A 22,834-nucleotide genomic window follows, 5' to 3' on the forward strand; every position below is an offset into this window, starting at 1 on the left:
GGCTTTTGTGTGTCGCGTTGCTTGGCATTTGTCAACAACTCAACATTAATTGGAGTCAATTAGGGGGTCCCGTTTGTGCAGGGCGCTATATAACGGACCTAACGGCACAACACCAATCGGGTCCCCAGAACCTCCACAACATGTCGCTTTAATAGAACTGTGGAAAGCTGGGGAGAGAGGGGGTCTGGGCAGTGGGCGGGTACAAACGTCCCCCCTGGCGGTCCCTCCACCGAATTATACACGTCGGGTAATTCACAACCCGCCCCGGGCAAGAGACAGGCAATGGACTGGGCGGAGATCGGCAGCTTAGCGGAACTGCCCCTTCTGTGCTGGTGGGGGGTGACGAGCGCACGCCCCCTTTCTGCCTCAAACGGCTTTCAGAAATAGGTCAAGAAAACAGTGAGCGAGGTGCTCGTGCGGCGCCGAGTCAGGTGCCGCCGCGGGGTGTCTCAGCTTGAGGACGTAGGTAGCTAACTAGGTAGGTAGGTGTGAGGCGGCGGCGGCAGCGGCAGCGGCAGCAGCAACGGCGGCTTGCGTTTCACACTCACGGAGAGGGAGCCGCCAATCGGACCTGCCAGCGCTCAGCTCCTCCGCCTCTCCCTCAGTAATGAGACTGGAGCGACCGAGCCGGCGCATCTGATTCCGGAGGTGGACATCGCGGCGCACCGGCGCGCCGACTCGACACGCACCTCTATAGCCCGCTCGTGCACATGGCCGTCAAGGCAGCCGCGCTCGCGGTTCCGACCGTACTTCTGCTTGCCAGCTTGCTGGGAATCATCCTCTTGGCAGTGCCCACCAGGGATGCGCTCGACCCTCCGGGATCGCAGGTAAGCCATCCGCATCGTCCCCTTGCGCGCTCACGCCACCGGGCGTTTAATTCTTACAGCTCGCTGCCCCGGGTGCGCGCAGCAAACCGCGGGATTTGGTAAAGTTGATCGGAAAGATCTGGAATTTGGGAGAGGAGCCTGAAGGAAGTGCGTGGAGGTGCCAGGGCGTTTCAAATAAAGCAGATGACAAGTGTGCCTCCCCTGCCCCAATTAAAAACGCTAGAAGAGAGGAGAGAAGAAGTGGTGCCACCCACACACCGAGGCTGGCGCTTAGCAGGAAACGCGACGGATGCTTGGGGTCTTTTTTAAGAAGCTTCAAAAGACTGTAAAAGTTGTGGTCATCTCAAGATTAGCGTCGATCGCGAGTCGTGCCCAGTGTGTGCCAGGCTGCTGGTAAAGCAGCACGCATGCCACAGGCTGGGCAAGGACCCTCGACATGAAATACGGGGGCTCCCCCTTCTTTAGTAACCCCCCGGAGGGTCCTCTCTTTATAAGAAGAGTCCATCTTCATGAAGGGCAGGCTGGTCTCCCCTCATCAAGTACCATGAGCCGAAATAGCAGTTGGCACCTCCGGCGGACTGGCACCCTGTCTTGTCTTGTGCCCCACTCTGGTTTCTTCCTCACAAGATCATGAAACAGTCGGGGCCCCCAGAAGGTAACGGGGTAGGGCTGCCCACCCGCCTTCTCCTGCTTTAGACCCCCCCTTAAAGACAGACAGACGGAGAGTGCTGCCCCCCAGTGGCCTAAAGGAAATTTCTCCCTAATAAATTCCGGATTTTGGGGGGAGTGAGGGGGGGGGGGCTTGTCTTTATAACACACTCATGACCCTTCAGGCAGCTCGCTCCTTTCTCCACGTGAGGATGGTTTTGCGCCTCCATTAAAAATGGGGGCGCCGCGACCCCCAAGCACTTTAGGAGGCTTTCAGCTTTGTCAAATAATGGGAAGCAAATCCAAAAGTGGGGCGACTTCCATGTCTTGGAATGTGGGGGAGCAGCTCGCCCTTTTCACCAAAGTTCATCATGGAGTGAGTCGAGGGGCCTGCTCTCCATGTCTCCCAATAACACCGAGAACATCTCCATTTTGTGAGATATAGCGTCTTTTCCTCCGTATCGTATGAGCAGAGGTCTTCTTCATGAAATCTGGGACACCTTCTCCTCTGCCACCATCTCATCTAAGACATTTTAAGGAGGTCTTGATTCCAAGTGACCTCCTGCAGGGGGTGGTGTCTTCCATGTTACCTTCTGCACCTTTGCCTACACTGGACTTGTGCCCACGTGTGATAATGCCAGGGTCTGCTCTGAGCTGTGCTCTGTGTCTTTTTTTTTTTTTTTTTGCAGTATGGCATTGTCCTGGACGCCGGCTCTTCCCACACTACCATGTTCATCTACAAGTGGCCGTCCGACAAGGAGAACAACACGGGCATTGTCAGCCAACATGGTGAATGCCACGCTGACGGTGAGTGTCGAACAGCGTGCTCGTTTGTGCTGGAGGTGGGCATGACTGCTGGAGGCCGCCCTGACCTTCTCGCTCTTCGCTTTCAGGCTATGGAATCTCCAGTTATACGGATGACCCCTCCAGAGCCGGACTCAGCCTCAAGAAGTGCCTGGATGAAGCCCTGCTCAGCATTCCCAAAGCGCAGCACAGAGAGACGCCCATTTATTTGGGAGCCACAGCGGGCATGAGGCTGCTCAAGTAGGCACGGGGGTCAGGGTGGCTGCTTTGGCTCCGGGGGTCAGTGCCGTTCAGCACTTGTGACGATGTGCCTGTGTGTGTTTTACTGTTCAGGATGACCAGCCTGGTGGCGTCAGACCAGATCCTCCAGGCGGTGGAGACCACCATTCGTGCTTATCCTTTTGACTTTCGGGGTGCCAAGATCCTGTCTGGCCGAGAGGAGGGGGTGTTTGGCTGGGTGACGGTCAACTATCTTCTGGAGAACTTCATCAAGGTGATAATGGGGGGCGGGGGTCTTCTGCGTGGCTGTCGCTGTGCACTCACTCTGAGATTTGGCAGTAGGGTGGCACGGAGGTTAATGCTGCTGACACACTTCTCCAGGAGGGTGGGTTCAAATCCCTGGGTGGAGTTTGCTTGTGTAGGTCAAGTAGCTGGCAACTCTAAATTGTGAGTGTGCCCTGTGATGGACTGGCATCCTGCCTCACGCCCACAGCTGCAGGCACCCTCTTCCCATGACTCTGCATTACAATAAGTGGGTTCAGAGAATGGATGGCAGTCGGTGGAGACCATGATGCCAGATGGTGAAGGTCAACGATCATACCACTGGCACAGCAGGTGACTTGACAAGCCACCGGGCCAGGGGTCACTCCATGCCACGTGAAACGACCTGACTAACCACCAGGGCATTCAAATGGACTGATTTGCTTTTTGTCTTGTCAGTACGGCTGGGTGGGCCGCTGGGTGAACCCCCGCAAGGAGACTGTCGGCGCCTTGGATTTGGGTGGTGCCTCCACGCAGATCACCTTTGTGACAAAGGAGAGCATCGAGGACCAGGAGGACGAGATGAGGCTGCAGCTCTACGGCCAGGAGTACAAGGTCTACACGCACAGCTTCCTGTGCTACGGGCGCGACCAGGTGCTGCGCAGGGTCCTGTCCAGGCTGCTCAAGGTAAGGGGGCATCATTGCTAATAGGGTTTGCCCTCCTATATAGTGCCTTGATATGGGGTGGGATGGGGGGGGGGGGGGCCCGAGATATGAAAGGCACTATAAGACATAACAACTGCTGCCCTGTTCTACAGAATGCCCTCCCTAGGTGGTCGCAAGTGCTCCGAGCTGGCACGGGTGAGCCACCCCCTCTCAGCGAGGCTGCTGGCGCTTTCTCACAGCACGGGAGTTCCCAGTAGCTGTCACCACTAATCCTCCTGCCTGTCGAGACGCGTCACACTTGACATTGTTGTCTGCCTCTGGCGTGGCATGTCAAAACTTGCCAGCCTGGAAAAGCTGGACAGCGGCACCTCGGCAGTGCCACACAATCCATGACAAACATGGCCAAAGAAGGAGGGCATTCATTTGGGATTTGTGCGGGAGGTGACATCTAAGTGTCTGGGGACAGTAGCTCTGGGGTCTCTTCTGGTGGCAACTCTAAACTGGCCCCATTGGGTGGCTGGTACCCTTACCAGGTTTGGCTTCTATCCTGGTCCTGATGCTGCCAGGGAAAGTTGCATTCCATGACCCAAATCTGGATTAAAGGGGATTGATGGTGGATGGGCAGATGAATGAGGTGGACCACCAGACATCTGCCAGTAGTCGTGCAGTCCATTAACCTCGCTTGAAGCCCAAGTCCTGGGTCAAACCAGGCAAAGTGCTGGGACTGGGCAGTGTTGCCCGGTCAAATGTCCGAATGTCTGTCTGCTCAATGGTCACTTGGGTCTCTTGTCCAATAGGAGAACGGATATGCAAAGTCCATCATCCACCCCTGCTGGCCCAGTGACTTCTCAAAAAATGTGACGCTGAGAGCCATTTATGAGTCCCCCTGTACTGAGAAGGAGAAGCCCCCTGACTACCAGCCTGATGACAGCGTGCAACTGACTGGCAGCGGCAGTGGTCCGGGGTGCAAGTCCATCGTCTCCCAGCTGTTTGACTTCAGAAACTGTCCGTTCAGCTCCTGCTCCCTGGACGGCATCTTCCAGCCACGAGTGACCGGGGACTTCATGGTGAGAGCTGAGGACTTTGTGACCTGTGCCAGCGTGAGGGGGGTGTGACAATGAGGAGGGCTGAGGATGGGCGATGTGAGCATCCAGGAAAAGTGGAGTGGGGCAGGAACTGAGTGACCAATGAGTCTGTGAGGACAGAAGTGTGACGTGGGGGGTGGGACAGGGGGCACGAGTGACCACCAAGTGTGTATGGACTAAAAGGCTGGGGGCAGGAGCTGCAAGTGCCCTGAGTGACCAATAAGTGTGGAGATGGGCTGCAAGTGACCAGTTAGTTTGTGAGGACAGCAGAGGTGTGACGTGAGGGTGGGACAGGGGACATGAGTGACCGGTGAGTGTATATGGACTAAGAGGCTGGGGGCAGGAGCTGCGAGTGACCAGTAAGTGCGGAGAGGGGCGGGGGCTGTGAGTCACCAGTTAGTGTGTGAGGTGGGCAAAGGACAGGAGTTATGAGTGACCATCACATGGGCGAAGGTGCTGTGGACAGGAGCTGTGAGTGACCAGTGAGTATAGAGGGGGGTGCTGATGGGGGGCCTGAGTACAGCGGCTGTGAATGTGTGGTGTGGGGAGGTGGGCTGTGAGTGACCAATGGAGAGGCAGAGTGTCCATTCAGAATGGGTGAGAATGTGAGTGACCGCTGACAGCTCCAACAGGTCTTTGTGTCTGGTGAACTGGACGCTGTATAAATGACCACTTCTCCCTTCCCAACTCAGGCCTTTGCAGCCTTCTTCTACACCCACAGCTTCTTACGCCGGACCACTGGCATCACCGTGTCGTCGCCAGCTGACTTGAGACGGGCAGCGAGTGCCACCTGCACCATGAAGTTCAGTGAGGTGAGATGTCCTCCGCCGTCCACCCGGTGTGTCCACTTGTCTACAGGGGATCAGGCAGCTGGGGGGTATTTAGCTGACTGGTCAGTTTGTCATTCCAGAGGGGACCAATCTGTGGGTCAGTCAGTCAGCTGGGCACTCCACCCACATACCTAGGGAGTCAGTTCGGGGGGTCCGGTGTCTAGAGGGGGGAGTTCTTTGATCCACCTGCCTATCCAAAGGGTGTTGTTTGGGCGGTCAGTCAGTCAGTCGGTCTCTCTCAGTCTAGGAGGGTCACTCTCTCCATTGATCAGCCTACCTGTCCCTTCTGCTCTTTGTTCCTTCAGATGTTCCAGAAAGCCCCCGAGCTGCAGAATTGGATCCAGGACTACTGTACCGTGTCCATCTTCATTGACCTTCTCCTCACGCAGGCCTACAAGTTTGACAATGCCAGCTTCTCCCACATTTCCTTCCAGAAGAAGGTAGGAAGCTGCGGGCCGGTGATGTGCATTGGGCTGGTGGCCGGTGGGCTGTCCTCTCACGTCTTTCTGCCCCGCAGGCTGGGGACACCTCCATCGGCTGGGCGCTCGGCTACATGCTGAACCTGAGCAACATGATTCCTGCAGAGAGCTTGAGCTGGCGCAAGTCCACCCAGTACAGCGCCTGGGCACTGGTCATGGTGCTTCTTGTGTTGGTCCTGCTGTGTGCCATCGTGCTGATTGTGCAGAAGTTCAGGGGATCCAGGAAGAGTGACAGTGTCATCTAATGGAACCCCTGCTGTGCCATGGTGGTCTCATCCCACCTGAACTCTGTGGTCCCTGTCCTCCTGCACCCCCCCCCCCAGTGGTCCTCTGTTCTTGTCCCCTCTTCTCTGTCTTTTTTCCTTTTCTTTTCTTGTACTCTCCCTATACTCCTCCCCACCTCACTTGTGGCTCTTGTCTTTCTATTCCCACCATCAATCGGCCCCCTCTGCCAAGTATCCCTGCCCACCTTGTGTTCCTCTCGGCCCCTTTCTCTTCCTCTTCTATTACTAGACCCTCTCCCCCCATGTCCTTCACTCGCCCCCTCTAACTCTGAGGAAGGTGTCAGAGGGTCAGCAGTGAGTGACTGTGCCGGTGGTGTGGTCAGAAGGTCTTCCTCGGTCTTGTCCTGTCATTTCACTTGGAGTAAAGCACTGACGTGATGGCCGCTGGCAGCTTGTTTGTTCACCTTTGGTCCTGTAGAGGGTGGCGTGGAGGCCTCGACTCACAAGCTGCTGTTTTTCTATTCTTTTGGTAATAAAACCTCTGAATGTCTCCGACTGCTTGTGGTGTTTCAGAGTGGGGCTCTCGCGTCTGGTTGGCTCCAGGGGGCGCCACTGGTCCCCCTTATTCCTTCACGTTTCCTGGAGTCAGGTGAGTGTTTGGGTATCTCAGGGTCTGAGGCGGGGTGAAGCTCCTCTTGGAGTCCTGGGGACATGTGGCCTGTCAGGAGCTATATTGCACATCACACTCCTGATAACTGAGGAGCAGAATGTGACGTACTATCTTATGCAGGTCCCCAGGTCACGAGGGGCAGCTCCTCTCACCTCAGGGTGGAGCTGGGCGCTTGGCACCATGCCACCTAGCCTTATTCCCAGCAGCACCTGCCTCTTTGTTCCAGTGGGTATAAAAGGCTTTTTAATCTTTTCTTCTTTTCTCCATTGTACTTGAAAGAGGCCCTGGGGAGCGGCCAGCCTCATCTCCGGTGTCACATAACCATCATAGAGATGTCACAAAGAGGTGACAAGGGCAGTGAACGCTGCTCTGTTTTGAGTTTTTGAATGCTCTTGTAACTCTGAATTAAGCCAAAGGACAAACAATTGAATGGCGCCTTCTCGAGGGGGAGATTAGAGACTGTGGGTCAAATCCTGGCTTGCACATCCTTCCCGTATCCTAAAGATGTGTGGGTGACTGGTGACTTGGGGGTAACTGCCCAGGAGGTGCCTGGCATGTGGGCACTAGGAGCTCGGGCATCATATCTTTGTGATCTTTGTGCGTTCAGCCATTAAGCCCAGGCCATGATGGGAAGAGCAGGCAGAGGCTGGCTTGGAAGTCATGGTGCCCATGTCCACCTGCATATATCTGACCATGCCCATTGATGTGGAGACACTCGGCCAACGTGAGACTTCATCTCAATAAACTGCCGAGTTGAGAGGGACGTCACAGAGCGGGTGGGTTACAAATGACGTCACAGAGTGGGGACATCACAGGTGCTGCACTCTACTGCATTCATGACGAGTTAGTGGGCTCAGGAAGAAAGAGAGAGGGCCGCCTTGCTGCTGCTGCCCCCTGGTGGCCAAAATCTGAAGTAGGCAGAAAAAGAGAGACGTCAGAGCACTGGCGCGGATGAGACCTTTATGGCGAGCTGAACAAACGTTTAGAGGAGAAACCCTAGAATGAATTACAGCCATTTGTTAAGACCACCTGCAGTGACATCTCAGTCATCGTGTGTGTCTTGAAGTAACTGTCACTGCATTTCAAAGGTAGCAGGAAATGACTTCCTGGGGAATGGCCTGTGCTTTCAGTGGAGCTTTTTAACACCCTGTGCAGTGCAGCATAGTTGGAGATGCATTTGATTAGCTGTGCCACCCATCTTAGATGGGTTAGAATCTGAGTAATCAGTGTACCATCTGTTAGAATGTATTTGGTAATGCAGGTAGTAATAAAACACATTGTGTTTATCATTCTAACAGATGGGGCATCATAAATGTTTGTAGTAATAAAATGAATCACTACAAATATTTGTGGTGTGTCATCTGTTGGAGTGACAAATGCAATGTGTTTTATTACTACACCATCTGTTGGAATGACAAATGCAATGCATTTTATTATTGCACCATCTGTTGGAATGACAAATGCAATGTGTTTTATTAACTACACCATCTGTTGGAATGACAAATGCAATTTGTTTTATTAACTACACCATCTGTTGGAATGACAAATGCAATGCATTTTATTATTGCACCATCTGTTGGAATGACAAATGCAATTTGTTTTATTAACTACACCATCCGTTGGAATGACAAATGCAATTTGTTTTATTAACTACACCATCTGTTGGAATGACAAATGCAATGCATTTTATTATTGCACCATCTGTTGGAATGACAAATGCAATGTGTTTTATTACTACACCATCTGTTGGAATGACAAATGCAATGCATTTTATTATTGCACCATCTGTTGGAATGACAAATGCAATGTGTTTTATTAACTACACCATCTGTTGGAATGACAAATGCAATTTGTTTTATTAACTACACCATCTGTTGAGATGACAAATGTAATGCGTTTTGTTACCACTTCTTCTTTTGGCTGCTCCAGTTAGGGGTTGCCACAGCGGATCATCTTTATCCATCTCTTCCTGTCCTTGTCATCTTGCTCTGTCACACCCATCACCTGCATGTCCTCTCTCACCACATCCTACACTACAACTACATTCCAATGGATGGCAAAGTGCAGATGTTAACACAGAGGTGTACGCTGATTACTTAGATTTCAGTCCACCTTAAGACAGGTAGAAAAGCGAGTCCTGCTTAATAAAACGACAAGCGTCTGTGTGTCTGTCCAGCTGCTATAGCTCTGTTATATGCCATTTGGCATGGGATTTTTGCTAATGTTTGTCATACACCACCTGTTGGAATGCAAACGGACAGACACACCAACATGCGCTGATCCTTTCATTAAGGTGAATGTGCCACACAAGGGTCTGTTTGTTCCTTCAAGATGTCTCCAAGTGCCTTTCAGATCTCCTCTTCATGTTCTCTCACAAACACAAGACTGGCTTTCTGTGCTGGTGCTGTTCCTGCTTTGCGCCTGTAATGCTGCTGGAGGATCGTGTTTATACAAGTAAGATAAACTGGACTCCAATTGTTTCATTTGAGTGTGTTTTTATTTTAGAGCTATTGGCTCTTCATCAGCTGACAGCCAGTAACTCAAACGGTGAGCTCATCAGGTCATGAATATTCATGAGGGTGTTTTCCAAGACTGGGAAGTGCATACAATTCTGGGGTTTATGCAAAATAGCTCGAGATAGGAATTCTGGGAAAAGAAGTGTAAATTGTTAATAATGTCATTGGGGGGGGTGTGTGCACAAGTAGCGCTGTGGTCCTGATTCATCTTTTAGGGGACGTGAGCCCTTATGGGATGGTAACCAAGTGCTGCCCTGTGCCACTGTGACCTTCCTTCTCTCTCGCTCGCTTGCTCAGCAGAATTGCCTGGCACTGAAACCCATTTCACCGACCACCGGGGCACACAACAACCTTCTTGCTACTGTGGTCAGCTTCAGTGACTGCCACTTCATAAGGTGTAAAATGAACGGCCAGTAAGGGGAGGCAGCTTGATGGCCAAGGTCTCCAGGAGTCTGTGAACAAATCCAAATCGTATTATGGGATGTCACCTCCGGTTGAACTCTGCTCTGTACTTGTCATATTTCTATTGTATTGAGGATGACTTTTGTCCTGTTCTGTGTGTTGTAGTGTAATGTCCCCTTCTTTTTGACACCCACTGTGCACCCAACCTACCTGTGAAGGGGGTCTCTCTCTCTGAACTGTCTTTCCTGAGGTGTCTTCCATTGTTTTTCTTATGAGGGTCTTTTCTTGTCTTTTTAGAGAGCCAAGGCTGGGGGGGCTGTTAGAAGGCAGGGCCTGTTAAAGCCCATTGCGGCCCTCCTTGTGTGGTTTTGGGCTACACAAGAATAAATTGTATTGTATTGAATGGTGTGACCCCCCCCATGGCCATAACAGCAGAACGCTGATTCTTCTGGAATGTTCAGCTGGGGATGTCTTAGCGTATTATTTATGATGTTGTTCAGAAGTGACACCAATCACGTGCCGCTTAGCGCAATTACCTACTGTCGTACTCTAGGGGGCATGCCAACCACCTTACCCGACACAGACTGGCATAGGACACAAATTCCAAGCACATGGGATTTAATTTTCTCTGTTGGGGACGCCTTCTTCGTTCCCCACAAGTCCTACACAATACAATACAATGGTCTTCTTTCTCCTCCACTCCACTGGTCAAGCTTGGTCTTCCTCCTCCCGACTCTGCCTCCTTTTATAGCCCACCCAGAAGTGCTCCAGGTTTTTGATGACCTAATACTGGCAGCACTTCCGGCTGTGGCACAAGAGCTGCTCTCCAGGGCTCAGCAGCAGCTATAGCACCCCCTGGTGGTGCCCACGGATCTCCAAAAACTCCAACTCCCATGAAGCCCTGCAGGAGTCCGTGGTCCTGCTGTAACCCAGGGGGTCTGCCATGTAATGAACACTCCAGGAGAGGCAATGCTCTGGTCCGTCCAGTGTAGATGCGTCCTGGCCAAGAAAAGGGGTCCCGGCCATCCGCCATGCTACCTTAGTATGTCTTCCTTCTTGAATGGATGATATTATTATTATTATTACTATTAATATTATTATCTTTGTGGAGAAGCCATAGAGTGTAAGCATCAGAAAATGACAACAGACGTTCAAAAGTTTCTGCACTTTTTTTTACTCTATTAAGAATTTCAGAAGCCAATGAAGTCACTTTCTGCACAGTCACATGACTACTCTTCCCGCCTTCACCATTTCCAATGAAAATATAAAAGCAGGGACACTTTTGGAACGTCCCTCGTACAAAGCGTCATCAGCGGCAGCACTTTGCGGCTCGGGGTTAGCGTTGGGGCCGACGTGTCACTTGAGGTCAAAGGTGACGTGTCACTCCTTGCTGAAGGACGCCTCATAAATACATCCGATGTCCCACTCTGAGGTCGAGCAAATTCTCATCCAAGTCAGAGTTGTAGTGCAACTCCTGGGAGTGAAATACGGCCATCGGAGACACAAAAGGAACGGCCGGCAACTTGAGTGGCGTCCAAAGAGGAGCCCCGGATTCCAAGTTTATGGAGGAAAGAGAAAAGCGAGCAGCCATCAAGGACGGGGAGAGAGAAGAAGGAGGAGGAGGACGAGGTCAGCTGGGTGGAGAGACCCTCACGGCCCTCCAGACTGAAGTTTGCTGTCATGGAGGGTTTTTGTGGACCTGGGGCCTTGGACAAGAAGGGCAGGTGGGAGACTTGATGCTCAGCTTATGCATCCGGCGCCGCCGTGAGTGGCAGCCTTTTCAGCAGCTCCGTGTATGACTGTATATGTATGTGTACTTTTCTACTTTTATTTTTCTCTTTATTATTTTTTATTGATCACTCCTATCACTTTATTTTATGAGGATTCGTTCCCTGGACACACTTACTTTTACAACGTGGGCATGGATTTTAACACGCCGAGACTCGCCTATTCAAGTACTCAACTTCGGGCGCTGAGAACAAATGCCAGTGCCGGTATGGTTCCATATTTACCCGACGAGGTAAGAAGGCGGTATCGTGGCAGCAGAGCCGGCACTAAGCTAAAAAAGAAGCGGCTTGCGAGAAAGTGGCGTTTCAAGCCTTCGGTGCCTTCTGTGATTCTGGGGAATGTAAACTCAATCTCAAATAAGATCGACGAACTGGCTGCGCTGGTGAAAAATGTAAGGACCTACAGAGAATGCAGTTTGTTGTGTTTCTGCGAAACGTGGCTAAATAAACACCCATCCCAGATGCCAACGTGGAGCTACCCGGGTTTAGCACAGTTAGAGCGGACAGAGATGCAAGTACCTGTGGTAAGCACAAAGGAGGAGGACTCGCTCTCTATGTTAATACACGGTGGTGTCACTCTGGACATGTTAACGTCAAAATCTCCACTTGCTGCAGGGATATCGAACTGTTGGCCGTAAGTTTACGTCCCTACTATTTGTCCAGAGAGTTTGGACATGTCATTGTTGTCATCGTGTATATTCCTCCTCGGGCAGACGTGGAGTCAGCGAGTGACATCATCCATTCCGCTGTTGCTAAGTTACAAACGCAGCACCCTGAGGCGCCTGTGCTAATCGCTGGAGACTTTAACCATGTGACGCTGGACAAAAACATTACCTGCATTCTCCCAGTATGTGGACTGTAACACCCAGGGAAATAAGACTATTGATTTACTGTATGCAAACGTTAAAGACGCATACAGCGCCACCCCGCTGCCTGCGCTTGGGAAAGCAGATCATAACCTGGTTCAGCTTCAGCCTCACTACAAACCAAAAGTTAGAGTCCTACCTGTAACCACACGATCATTCAGGAAGTGGACCCCGGAGGCTGAGAATACTCTGAGAGAACTTTTTGGAACTACAGACTGGGATATCCTGCAGGGATCTCATAATGAGAACATTGAGGAGGTTGTTGACTGCACTACTGACTACATCAACTTCTGTATGGACATTGTAGTTCCCGTAAGAACTGTACGCTGCTATGCTAACAACAAGCCATGGATTACAAGTGACATCAAGGGCCTTTTGAACCAGAAGAAAAGGGCTTTTAAAGACGGTGATCAGCATGAGCTCAAGCGCGTGCAGAAGGAACTCCGAGTCAACTCAGGGCGGCGAAGGAGCAGTACAGGAGAAAGCTGGAGCAGAAGTTGCAGAATAACAGCATGAAGGAAGTGTGGGATGGGATGAAGATCATCACTGGCTGCAGCTCGAAGCGGGGTACCACCATTGAGAGAGACGTGAAGAGAGCAAACCAATATGAACAACTTTTTTAACAGGTTTGACCACCCTAACCCACTCTCACTCTCACCTCGGAGTACTGCACCCTCCACACATCCTTCTGCTGATACCAGCATAGGAGAGACATCCCCACCCATAATAACAACAGCGCAAGTGAGCAGAGAGCTGAGGAGACTTCGTGCCAGCAAAGCAGCAGGTCCAGATGGAGTATCGCCACGACTGCTGAAGGTCTGTGCATCGGAGCTGGGGGGTCCTCTACAGCGCATCTTCAACCTGAGCCTGGAACAGGGGAGAGTCCCGAGGCTTTGGAAAACATCTTGTATCACCCCAGTCCCAAAGGTATCACGTCCTAGTGAGCTGAATGACTTTCGGCCTGTTGCTCTGACATCACATGTGATGAAGACCATGGAGAGGCTGCTGCTTCACCACCTTAGGCCACAGGTTCAACACGCCCTTGACCCTCTGCAGTTTGCATATCAGGTGAAGGTGGGAGCGGAAGATGCCATCATCTATATGCTACACCGATCCCTCTCTCCACTTGGACAGAGGCAGTGGTGCTGTAAGAATTATGTTTCTAGACTTCTCTAGCGCCTTCAACACAATCCAACTCTGCTCCTTAGGGACAAGCTGACAGAGATGGGATTAGATTCATACCTAGTGGCATGGATCGTGGACTATCTTAAAGACAGACCTCAGTATGTGCGTCTTGGGAACTGCACGTCTGACATTGTGGTTAGCAACACAGGAGCGCCACAAGGGACTGTACTTTCTCTGGTCCTGTTCAGCCTATATACATCAGACTTCCAATACAACTCGGAGTCCTGCCATGTGCAAAAGTTTCGCTGATGACACTGCTATCGTGGGCTGTATCAGGAATGGGCTGGAGGAGGAGTATAGGGACCTAATCAATGACTTTGTTAAATGGTCCGACTCAAACCACCTACACCTGAACACCAGCAAAACCAAGGAGCTGGTGGTGGATTTTAGGAGGCCCAGACCCCTCATAGACCCAGTGATCATCAAAGGTGACTGTGTGCAGATGGTGCAGACCTATAAATATCTGGGAGTGCAGCTGGATGATAAATTAGACTGGACTGCCAATACTGATGCTCTGTGCAAGAAAGGACAGAGTCGGTTATACTTCCTTAGAAGGCTGGCTTCCTTCAACATCTGCAATAAGATGCTGCAGATGTTCTATCAAACAGTTGTGGCGAGCGCCCTCTTCTACGCAGTAGTGTGCTGGGGAGGGCAGCATTAAGAGGAAAGACGCCTCACGCCTGGACAAACTGGTGAGGAAGGCAGGCTCTATTGTTGGCATGGAGCTGGGCAGTTTAACATCTGTGGCAGAGCGAAGGGCGCTCAGCAGGCTCCTATCAATTATGGAGAATCCACTGCATCCACTAAATAATGTCATCTCCAGACAGAAGAGCAGCTTCAGCGACAGACTGCTGTCACTGTCCTGCTCCACAGACAGATTGAGGAGATCGTTCCTCCCCCAAACTATGCGACTCTTTAATTCCACCAGGGGGGGTAAACGTTAATATTTAACATTATACATAGTTATTGTCTGTTTTTCACCTGTATTATTATCATTTCTTTAATTTAATATTATTTATTGTATCAGTATGCTGCTGCTGAAGAATGTGAATTTCCCATCGGGATTAATAAAGTATCTATCTATCTATCTATCTATCATTCTCAATGGTGGACAGGCTGAGATAGGTGGGGTGTTCTTGAGAATGGGGACCACAGGAGACCTCTTGAAATCAGTAGGGAAGATTCTAGAAGGCGTTAAAAAGAGAGAGAGATGTGGGGTGAGGGGTCAAGGAAGGTGTGAAGGAAGGGGGCGCAGTGGGCAGCCAGGGGGGGGTCACAAATGTCATTTACAGAAGAGGAGGAGGAAGGCGGCACACGGATTCATTCTCCTGACACCTTAATAGGCGTCTCTCCTTCTTTTGTGAATTTCACATTTATGAAGTGTATTTTAGGCCCCTGGAAAAAGATGGAAGGCAACTTCAAGTCAAATCTAAAACAGATGAGCTCACACGCATTTCAGAATGTCTCGGCAGGACCCCCTTGTTGGTTTTAAAAGCATTTTTTTTAAAAATCCAGCAATCGGCAGGACGTGTTACAGGAAGGGACGCTGAAAGTGGCCGCAGGGGAGTGACAGGTGGCGCAGTGGTGGCGCTGCTGCATTGCAGTAAGGAGACTGTGGAAGATTGTGGGTTCCCGTCCCGGTTCCTCCCTGTGTGGATAGCACTTTGAGTACTGAGAAAAGCGCTATAGAAATGTAATGAATTATTATTAAGACCCCAGATGGTCACTTAGCCGGCGCCACCGGTGGGCAGAACAACAAGGTCGAGTTTATTAGCCGCCCACGTGTGAAACTGAAGGAAAGCTACAATGGCCCGTGTGTTTGTATTCCTATTTTTACTTTTCATTTTCTTTCTCTGTTTAAACATCTGAAAACACCTGAGATTGCAACATAACTGGGTGACAAAAGTAAAGGTTTCTGATATTTTTTTTCCCTCCCGCTCCGCTTTTTCTCTCTTTGTCTGTCAGGCCAGGTAGCTGAAGGCCCGAGACGCCTTTTGTTTTTCAGTATCTGACATGGCACCACTCGGTCAGCAGCCGGACCACCTGGAGCTCAGCCTGTTCACTACTTGGATGGGAGACCACCTAGGACAGGGGTGGGCAATGTCAGTCCTGGAGGGCTGCAGGTTTTTGTTCCCACCCAGTTTCTTAAGGAGACGTCAATTACTGCTGATGAAGCCCTTATTGCTCAAGTGACATGTGGGTGGTCTTCATTTTAGTGGTCTCGCTTGTTAAGTTCCCCACCCTCTATCACTGATTTCAGTCTTAAACAGCAGCATTCGTTATTTTTAATGGCTCCTTATTAGCAATAAAGGAGCCCGCAGCCCATCTCACTTGTTTCCAGTTACACCTTTATGGATTCACTAAACCAAACTAAACTTAACGGTAATCTTTTTTGCTGATAAACTACAGGGTAAAAATCAAATCAAAGTTTGTCATTCATAGAGTGCAATGTGTAAGTGAAATGCTTACTTTACAGAAGCTCAAATACACATATAATATTGTAACAAACACACAGCCCCCCAAACCCATATGAACGTCAGGTCTGCTGCTGCCAATCACAGACTTTTAGGTGGTCGCCGCCACCTCCGCTCGGCTGTACTGCAGCTTTACATTCAAATGGAGCAAATGCAGCTTGTCGTGTCCGACAGATCCAACACGCCACAGAGGTGCTCTGCTATGCATGTGACTTGTGTCGCCTATTAATTAATATTCAAATGTCTTCTTTTCGTTTTTTTCCTTCTTTATTATTTGGGCTTTTTTGAAACCAACCTAAGGTGCGTTACCAACACCAACTGGACTGGAGTTTGCTGCAAACTTTGTGGAGAATCATTTTGAGTTTGTGGGTGTAAAACAATCCTTCACCTTCCACGTTACTAGACTGAGTTAAAGAGCCCAAACGACAGTAAAGTGTAATGCGCTCCGATGAATTTGAGTTTCCATTCTTTCTTACATAACCACGTTACCCAGTACTCTACGTTGCTGTCTCTGTTTCCCGTAAACCTCACTTTGTAGCTGCACGTGTTCGATTGTTTCCATTTTATCACAACATCTGCAGAACTCCCGAATTACCTTTACCTATTATGTATAAAGAACGGGGGTGTCCTAATTCTAATCGTGTGAAAATTATTTCTTACTTACTTTTCTTCTCCACCCATACTAACCCAACCGTATTCTGAATTTATAAAAATGTCTCCTTTTACAATGTTTATCTCGCATTTCTCTAACCGCCTCTCCTCTTCTCAGTGTTTGCGGCGGTCACACTCACAGTTCTGTTCTTTTCCCATTTCCGATTCCGTCGCTCTTCATGACGTATGCAGTGCGGAGTGCGCGCCACTCCCATTTGTCGTATACTGCACATGCGCCTACGGCCTGTTTCGCCTTAAAGCGCCCTGCGCGTCAGTTTCCGCCGGCAAGCGTGTGCCCGCCCGCCATTGAGTGTTTTAAGAAGGCGAGATGTCAGCTTCGCGCTTTTGTGCATATTCCCGCGGTGGACGTCGATCCAGGACGGCGTCTTTAAGTACGTCCTGATCCGCTGTGCACAGCACCGAGGACGACGACAGTACCGACATCGTCAGGGGTTTCGCCTCGGCCGAGTACCACGGTGAGGAATCGCCAGGGCAGCGGGTTTATGCACTTTCTTATTGTGCATAGCTAACGATAATTACAACAGATATGAACTATGGAGGGAGAGAATGAGTGTGAAGGTTATTGTCATGTTCACGTAGTGCATCGAATGCGGGGACATTCTTACTTGCATGTCTCCTCAGTTGACAGTAATGCCATACGAAGATAAATCAAAAATCTGCATTATGTGCAGCACGCACGCAGTGTGTTTGCACCGCGAATAAAACCGCTGACAGATGAAGTGAAGAACATCGATGGTCTCGTTACAACAACGCCTGGCAAGGGGTGGCACTGCCATGCAGTTTATATTATAGGGGGGTCGAGCTAAAGTTAGAAAATGGAACGAACTTTCACAAAACTGATGCTGTCATTTCTCAATGCACTTGCGCCACCTGCCTGGCAGTGCCCGGATTCCAGCAGAATGCAAAGTTTTGTCTCGTCCTCGTCTTCACGTCGTCATCTGTCTTGAATTGACGACCACCCAGATGTTTTGTTTTTTTTTTGAGCATTCCAAAGTGGTGGAAATCGCATTGTGCCAAATCTGGCGAATAAGGAGGACGTGGCAATACATCGAAATTCAGTTTCTCCACACAAGCCTTGGGGTTGTTAGCAGTGTGTGTGTGGGCAGCAAAAGGACTCCTTGAGACAGAAGTCCCCACCGCTTGGATCGAATAGCAGGCTTCACATTGGTCTCCAGCAAGTCACAGTAACTTGCACTAGTGACCGTAGTACCCCTCGGGTGCACGAGTGGTGACGAGGACAAGACAAAATCTTTTATTCTGCTGGAATCCGGGCACTGCCAGGCACGTGGCAAAAGTGCATTGAGAAGGGTGGAGACTACTTTGAGAAATGACATCCTCAGTTTTGTGAAGGTTCGTTCCATTTTCTAACTTTAGTTTGACTCCCCCTTGTATATGAACAGTCACTTCTTCAAGGTGACGCGTTGGTAGCAGGAAAACGGGCAACCATAAGGAGCTGAGCGACTGTGACAATTGTGATGGCTGGACGACTGGGTTAGAGCAGGTCTTGTGGGGTGTTCCCAGGATGCAGTGATTTGTACCCGACAAAAGTGGTCCAAGGAAGAATAACCAGCCACGAGGTTTTAGACCCCCCCCCACCCAAGGCTCACCCCCCAAGGCTTAATTAATGCAAGTGGGGTGCAGTGGCTAGCCTGTCTGGTCCAGTCCCACAAATTACTGAAAAGCTGACTTGAGACGGCCTCGAGAAAAGGGTCCCAACGCAACCGTGCATCACGGCCAACTGTGTCTCCACCATCTGAGCTCGTTTCATGTAGTGTGTGGCCCCCCCTCAGTTTCCATTACAGGTGCTAATATCGCATGTCTGCTTTATATGGGGGGGTTAAGAAAGAGAGTGGACTCTGCTGCCAGAGTGATCAGCACACGTCTCTCAGACCTGAAACAATGATACATTTGTCAACGTTGGATTTAAAATATTTGCTTGCCAGATGGTGTCAATGAATTGTTAATGCAGGTGGGCTTCCCTCCTTGTGCCGACACCATGTTTTCAATTATTTGAACCTGGACTTGCATTTCATGGTTTAAAAAAATAAATTGGAGGTTCTCGGCCCCTCCATGCATCCATTTCTTTTTGTACACAGATTCGTTCACGTTAGAAAACAAGAGGTCTTCACTCAGTTCAGGTCTTCGTACTTATACAGTAGGGTTTACAGCGTGGATGGGGCTGCTAGTATGAAAGGGGCTTTTGTGACGTGAATTTACAGTCTTTTTAGTTGATCATCCATCTGTTTTTAAAACCTACCCGCCTTGGCCAGGCTTAGAGAGTACCTACGCCCTGACCCCTCAGAGTCTGTACCTGATTCTGTCCTGTCAGACCTCGCGCCCCTGGCCAGTCGAACAGCACATCCTGACCGGAGAGCGTATTTGGGGACAGGAGAAGGAAACTGAAGCCCCTGGAGAAACCCCACCTGAACGTGGGGGTAAACTGCAGACGTCCTTTCTGGAAGCGGAGCAGGCGTTCCCGGCCCTCAGACCTCCCAGGACTAACTCAACTCTGTTTCTCTTTCAGCGGATATCTATGATAAAGTGGCTGAAGAAATTGAGAAGCTGGGAGGCTTTGACTGCGAATGTCTCGGAGGCGGCCGGATTCAGCACGACAGCCAGAAGAAGAAGATTCATGTCTACGGATATTCTGTGGTAATGAGTGACCCTGGGTGCTGATTTTGGGAGTGGGGGGGGCATCCTTTGGGACAGATGGTGTTGGGATTCGATGTTAAATTCAGCCTTCCTCCTTGACATCCTTCAAAGTTTCCTCCAAAACGTTTTTTTGTTCTCCATACAGGGTTTTGGTCGGGCAAACCAATGCTGTTGCCACGGAAAAGCTGAAAGCCAGGTATCCGGATTATGAGGTCACCTGGGCTGACGAAGGGTATTAAGAACTGGCGCCGCACCCTCATGGAGTGGACTGAAGATGAGGTGACGTTCTGGGGCCATCACCATCCTGCCCTTAGCTTTACGACTGACTTCCTTTCTTGTCATCAGGGTTTGTGGTCGGTGGCTCATTTCCTCACATTGGACTTGTTCTCTCAAGAAGGGTTTGGCTTTCGTTTTCTTTTTCTTTCCTGCCTTTCCAGTTTTCCATTACATAACTGAACCGGGGGCATCCCCAGGATTTCTTAGACACGCTGCTTGTTAGGCAGCTCAATGGGAGTCCACCTTTGGACTGTAGTGGCAGTCGTTGACAAGGAGACCTGCAAACTTGAGAGACCTTCATTCAGGGGGGATTCTAGAACAAACAATTGAAGGACATCTTCTGAGTCGTCCTTAGCAAAATGAAAATGCAGGTTTGACACCCCAGAGGAGCTCCAGTGAACTGTAAAGGGGGGGAAAGGCGGCAGATGGTGCCTTGTCCTGATTGGCCATCAATAAATGTAAATCCTGCTAATGAGACCCCACTCGTGTTAGACTCTTGCTTGAGACGTCCATGAGCTGACTTCACATGCAGGCTTTGAGACGCGTGGTCTCTTCTATCTTGTTACACCTGTAATGCTATGAGAAAGAAGGCTCTCTGTGATTCGGTCCGACTTTAGTTCTGTTATCCATTTGTAACGGTAGTCTTGGACATCTGCGGGTGTCACTGCCACCTTTCCCCATTCCTGTTAAGGGTGCTATGAATGAACGTGTATATACTTGGAGGGGATGGGGGGGGGCGCATGACTCGGAGGGCCAAACCAACTGTAAGGGGAGGAGCCAACCTTATGTAAATGTGTGGCGGGAGAAAGAGCGCGCCGGACCAATAGGAGAAGCAGACATCATAAAAGAAAAAGGCAAGAGGGAAAGCGCATGTTTAATGTCGGGTGAACCCGCGTTCATTTCTGGAGAAATGATTTTCCTTTTCGGGTAAATGAGGTGAAGGCATTGGGGGAGAGGAGCTGAAGGGTTCAGCACACGGGACGTTTACCTGAATAGGAGGTACGGCTCGGTGCCGCCTTCCCCGTAACAGTGTAGATGCCATCTCTAACAGGGGACATTGAAACGACTCTGATGGCATTCATTGTTTCTTTCCTGTTTTCCATATTTATGTATTGGTGGCGTATATGGTTGAGTGTTTTGAGTCGTGGTTCGTGTGCCTGAGATTCGCTGCAGCGCGATACTGAAGTATATAGGGGTTGCTGTTACGTGTGTCTCATCTATATATATAATTCACTAAGTCCATGGCAAGCAAGACGCACGCAAGACCGAGCCCCGCCCACCAACAATTCACTAAGTAGCCGACCATGGCACGCAACTCTAACCCTCCTCCCCGAGGCATGCGCACTTCCTGCTCATGTGCCCGCTCCCAACTCCTCACCTGAGTCGCTTTCATCTGTGTAGGCGTGCGAGAGAGAGAGAGAGACACACACATGAGAGAGAGACACACACACACACACGAGAGAGAGAGAGAGACACACACATGAGAGAGAGACACACACACACATCCTCAAACCCGCCCCATTTGGACAACTGTGTCGTTCAGGAAGTGTTCGCCCATCAATAAATAATTATGCGCCGTATGTTACGCCGCAGGTTGGCTAGTTTCTTGTAAAAAAAAAAAAAAAAAAAAGATTATTATATTTCCTTCACCGGTGTGCTTCTGTCCTTGTGGTGGTCTAGTAAGGAGGTAGTGTTGGTCGCTTGCGCCCCCAGATCATTTCTTTCAATATTTTTCTTTCTCTTTGCTGCCAATTATCTTAATACATAATTCGCCTGCCTCCTCACTTACTCATGTCCGTCCGAAGCCGAAAGTGCAGTCGCCTTCTCCGCCGCTGCCCGAAAAACCTTACGAGACAGAAATCCAACCCAAAAATCGCAGCAGGCAGCTGATTTAGCCTACGCATTTCAGGATTATTATTCTGAAATCCCAAATCCTTCCACCCAGGCATAGGATATTAGCCCCGATCACAGCCAACCCTCACACTCAAAATAATACGTAAGAACATATTATTATTAAGTACTTTCAGCGGGCGAGTGATGTGAAGATGCAAGTTAATGATGGGCCACATCAAGGGAAATTACTACCAAACAGTGCGAGTGTCTTCACAAAAATGTAGTCTACAAAGAGATTTTACAACTTTAGTTGCATCCTCACAGGTGGCACAGTGGTAGTGCTGCTGCTTTGCAGTAAGGAGACTGTGGAAGATTGTGGGTTCGCTTCCCGGTTCCTCCCAGTGTGGATAGCGCTTTGAGTACTGAGAAAAGCGCTATACAAATGTAATGAATTATTATTATTATTATTATTATTATTACTGACAGGCCTCCAGTATCCATATTACTATCCGAGAATGGTAAACCGGATGGCATGGACACAGGGACACGGCGATGGGACCATGAGACGTACTGTGCAAGGTGCGTACAGCGCGCGTCTCATAAACCGCACGCGAAGTCTTATCCACCGTGTACAAAGGAGTCACAGCCCAAAAACGAAAGAGCTCAACTGACGTGAATGAGTAATGAAGCAACAACACACCCATGGCTAACGACTACCGACACAGCCACACAAAAAAGAGGACTCTGTGCTGCAGCCCAGATTCAAACGGAAGAGGCTATAGAGGCCCCACGGGTCCATACAGTACGGAAGGTGCAGGCTTCACCGCCATATTGTGAGTGACACTACTGCGGAGTGAAGGCACAGGCGTCACCGCCATAGTGTGAGTGGCACCACTGTGGAGTGAAGTGAACGCGCGTCTGAAACTGCGGAAGCAAAGTAGGCACGGGTTCAAAACGAACGAGCTCGACTGATGGATATACAAACAATGTATTTCGGGATACCCAATGCCAGGGGTAGGCGAGCGAAGCGAGCAGGGGGCAGAGCCCCTTTGTACAAACAAAAAACGTTGTCCTAGATAGCATGTATATTTTAAGTGTACAGTATTTTTTGCCGTGATAAAGCCAAACCTCTTGGTTAATTATCATTACATCACTTTATTTATTTCTTATTATTTGTTCTTCATACACTACTGACACAAACTCGTGCCCGTTTTATCTTACGTTGTGGAAACGGGCTTTTTGTCTAGTACCATATAATCTGCATATTGTCAAGCTTGGGTCACACAGCGACACAGGAGAGTTCAGGGAGTAGAAACTTGATTGCAGTTCTGCCAGTTACAAACACAAGTCTCATATACAGAGGCGAACAGCTGAGAAACGTGACACACCGGCGCCGACTTCTACACCAAGGGGGTCCGGTGGAAAACAGACAGGAGGGCGAGAGACCGAAATGTGAGG

At 49.9% G+C, this 22,834-nt stretch overlaps 2 protein-coding genes across 2 annotated transcripts; both read left to right on the top strand.

The window, feature by feature from the left end:
• The first annotated feature begins 367 nt into the window (after window positions 1-367).
• LOC114657041 (ectonucleoside triphosphate diphosphohydrolase 2-like) lies at window positions 368-6,593 on the top strand. Its single transcript, XM_051932304.1, has 9 exons — window positions 368-827; window positions 2,165-2,282; window positions 2,369-2,519; window positions 2,613-2,772; window positions 3,219-3,446; window positions 4,223-4,492; window positions 5,203-5,322; window positions 5,646-5,780; window positions 5,858-6,593. Exons 1-9 carry the CDS (start codon window positions 711-713, stop codon window positions 6,062-6,064), a joined length of 1,506 nt encoding a protein of 501 aa, XP_051788264.1. The 5' UTR covers window positions 368-710; the 3' UTR covers window positions 6,065-6,593.
• A 10,180-nt stretch (window positions 6,594-16,773) lies between these two features.
• phpt1 (phosphohistidine phosphatase 1) lies at window positions 16,774-20,020 on the top strand. The gene is given in 6 exon segments (XM_028808781.2): window positions 16,774-16,971; window positions 16,973-17,002; window positions 17,004-17,070; window positions 19,140-19,267; window positions 19,413-19,430; window positions 19,432-20,020. Coding segments are annotated over 6 exon segments (516 nt in total). The 3' UTR covers window positions 19,507-20,020.
• The last annotated feature ends 2,814 nt before the right edge of the window (window positions 20,021-22,834 follow it).

This window comes from Erpetoichthys calabaricus, chromosome 9 (genome assembly GCF_900747795.2).
Source record: "Erpetoichthys calabaricus chromosome 9, fErpCal1.3, whole genome shotgun sequence".
In the NCBI taxonomy this organism is placed as follows: domain Eukaryota; kingdom Metazoa; phylum Chordata; class Cladistia; order Polypteriformes; family Polypteridae; genus Erpetoichthys; species Erpetoichthys calabaricus.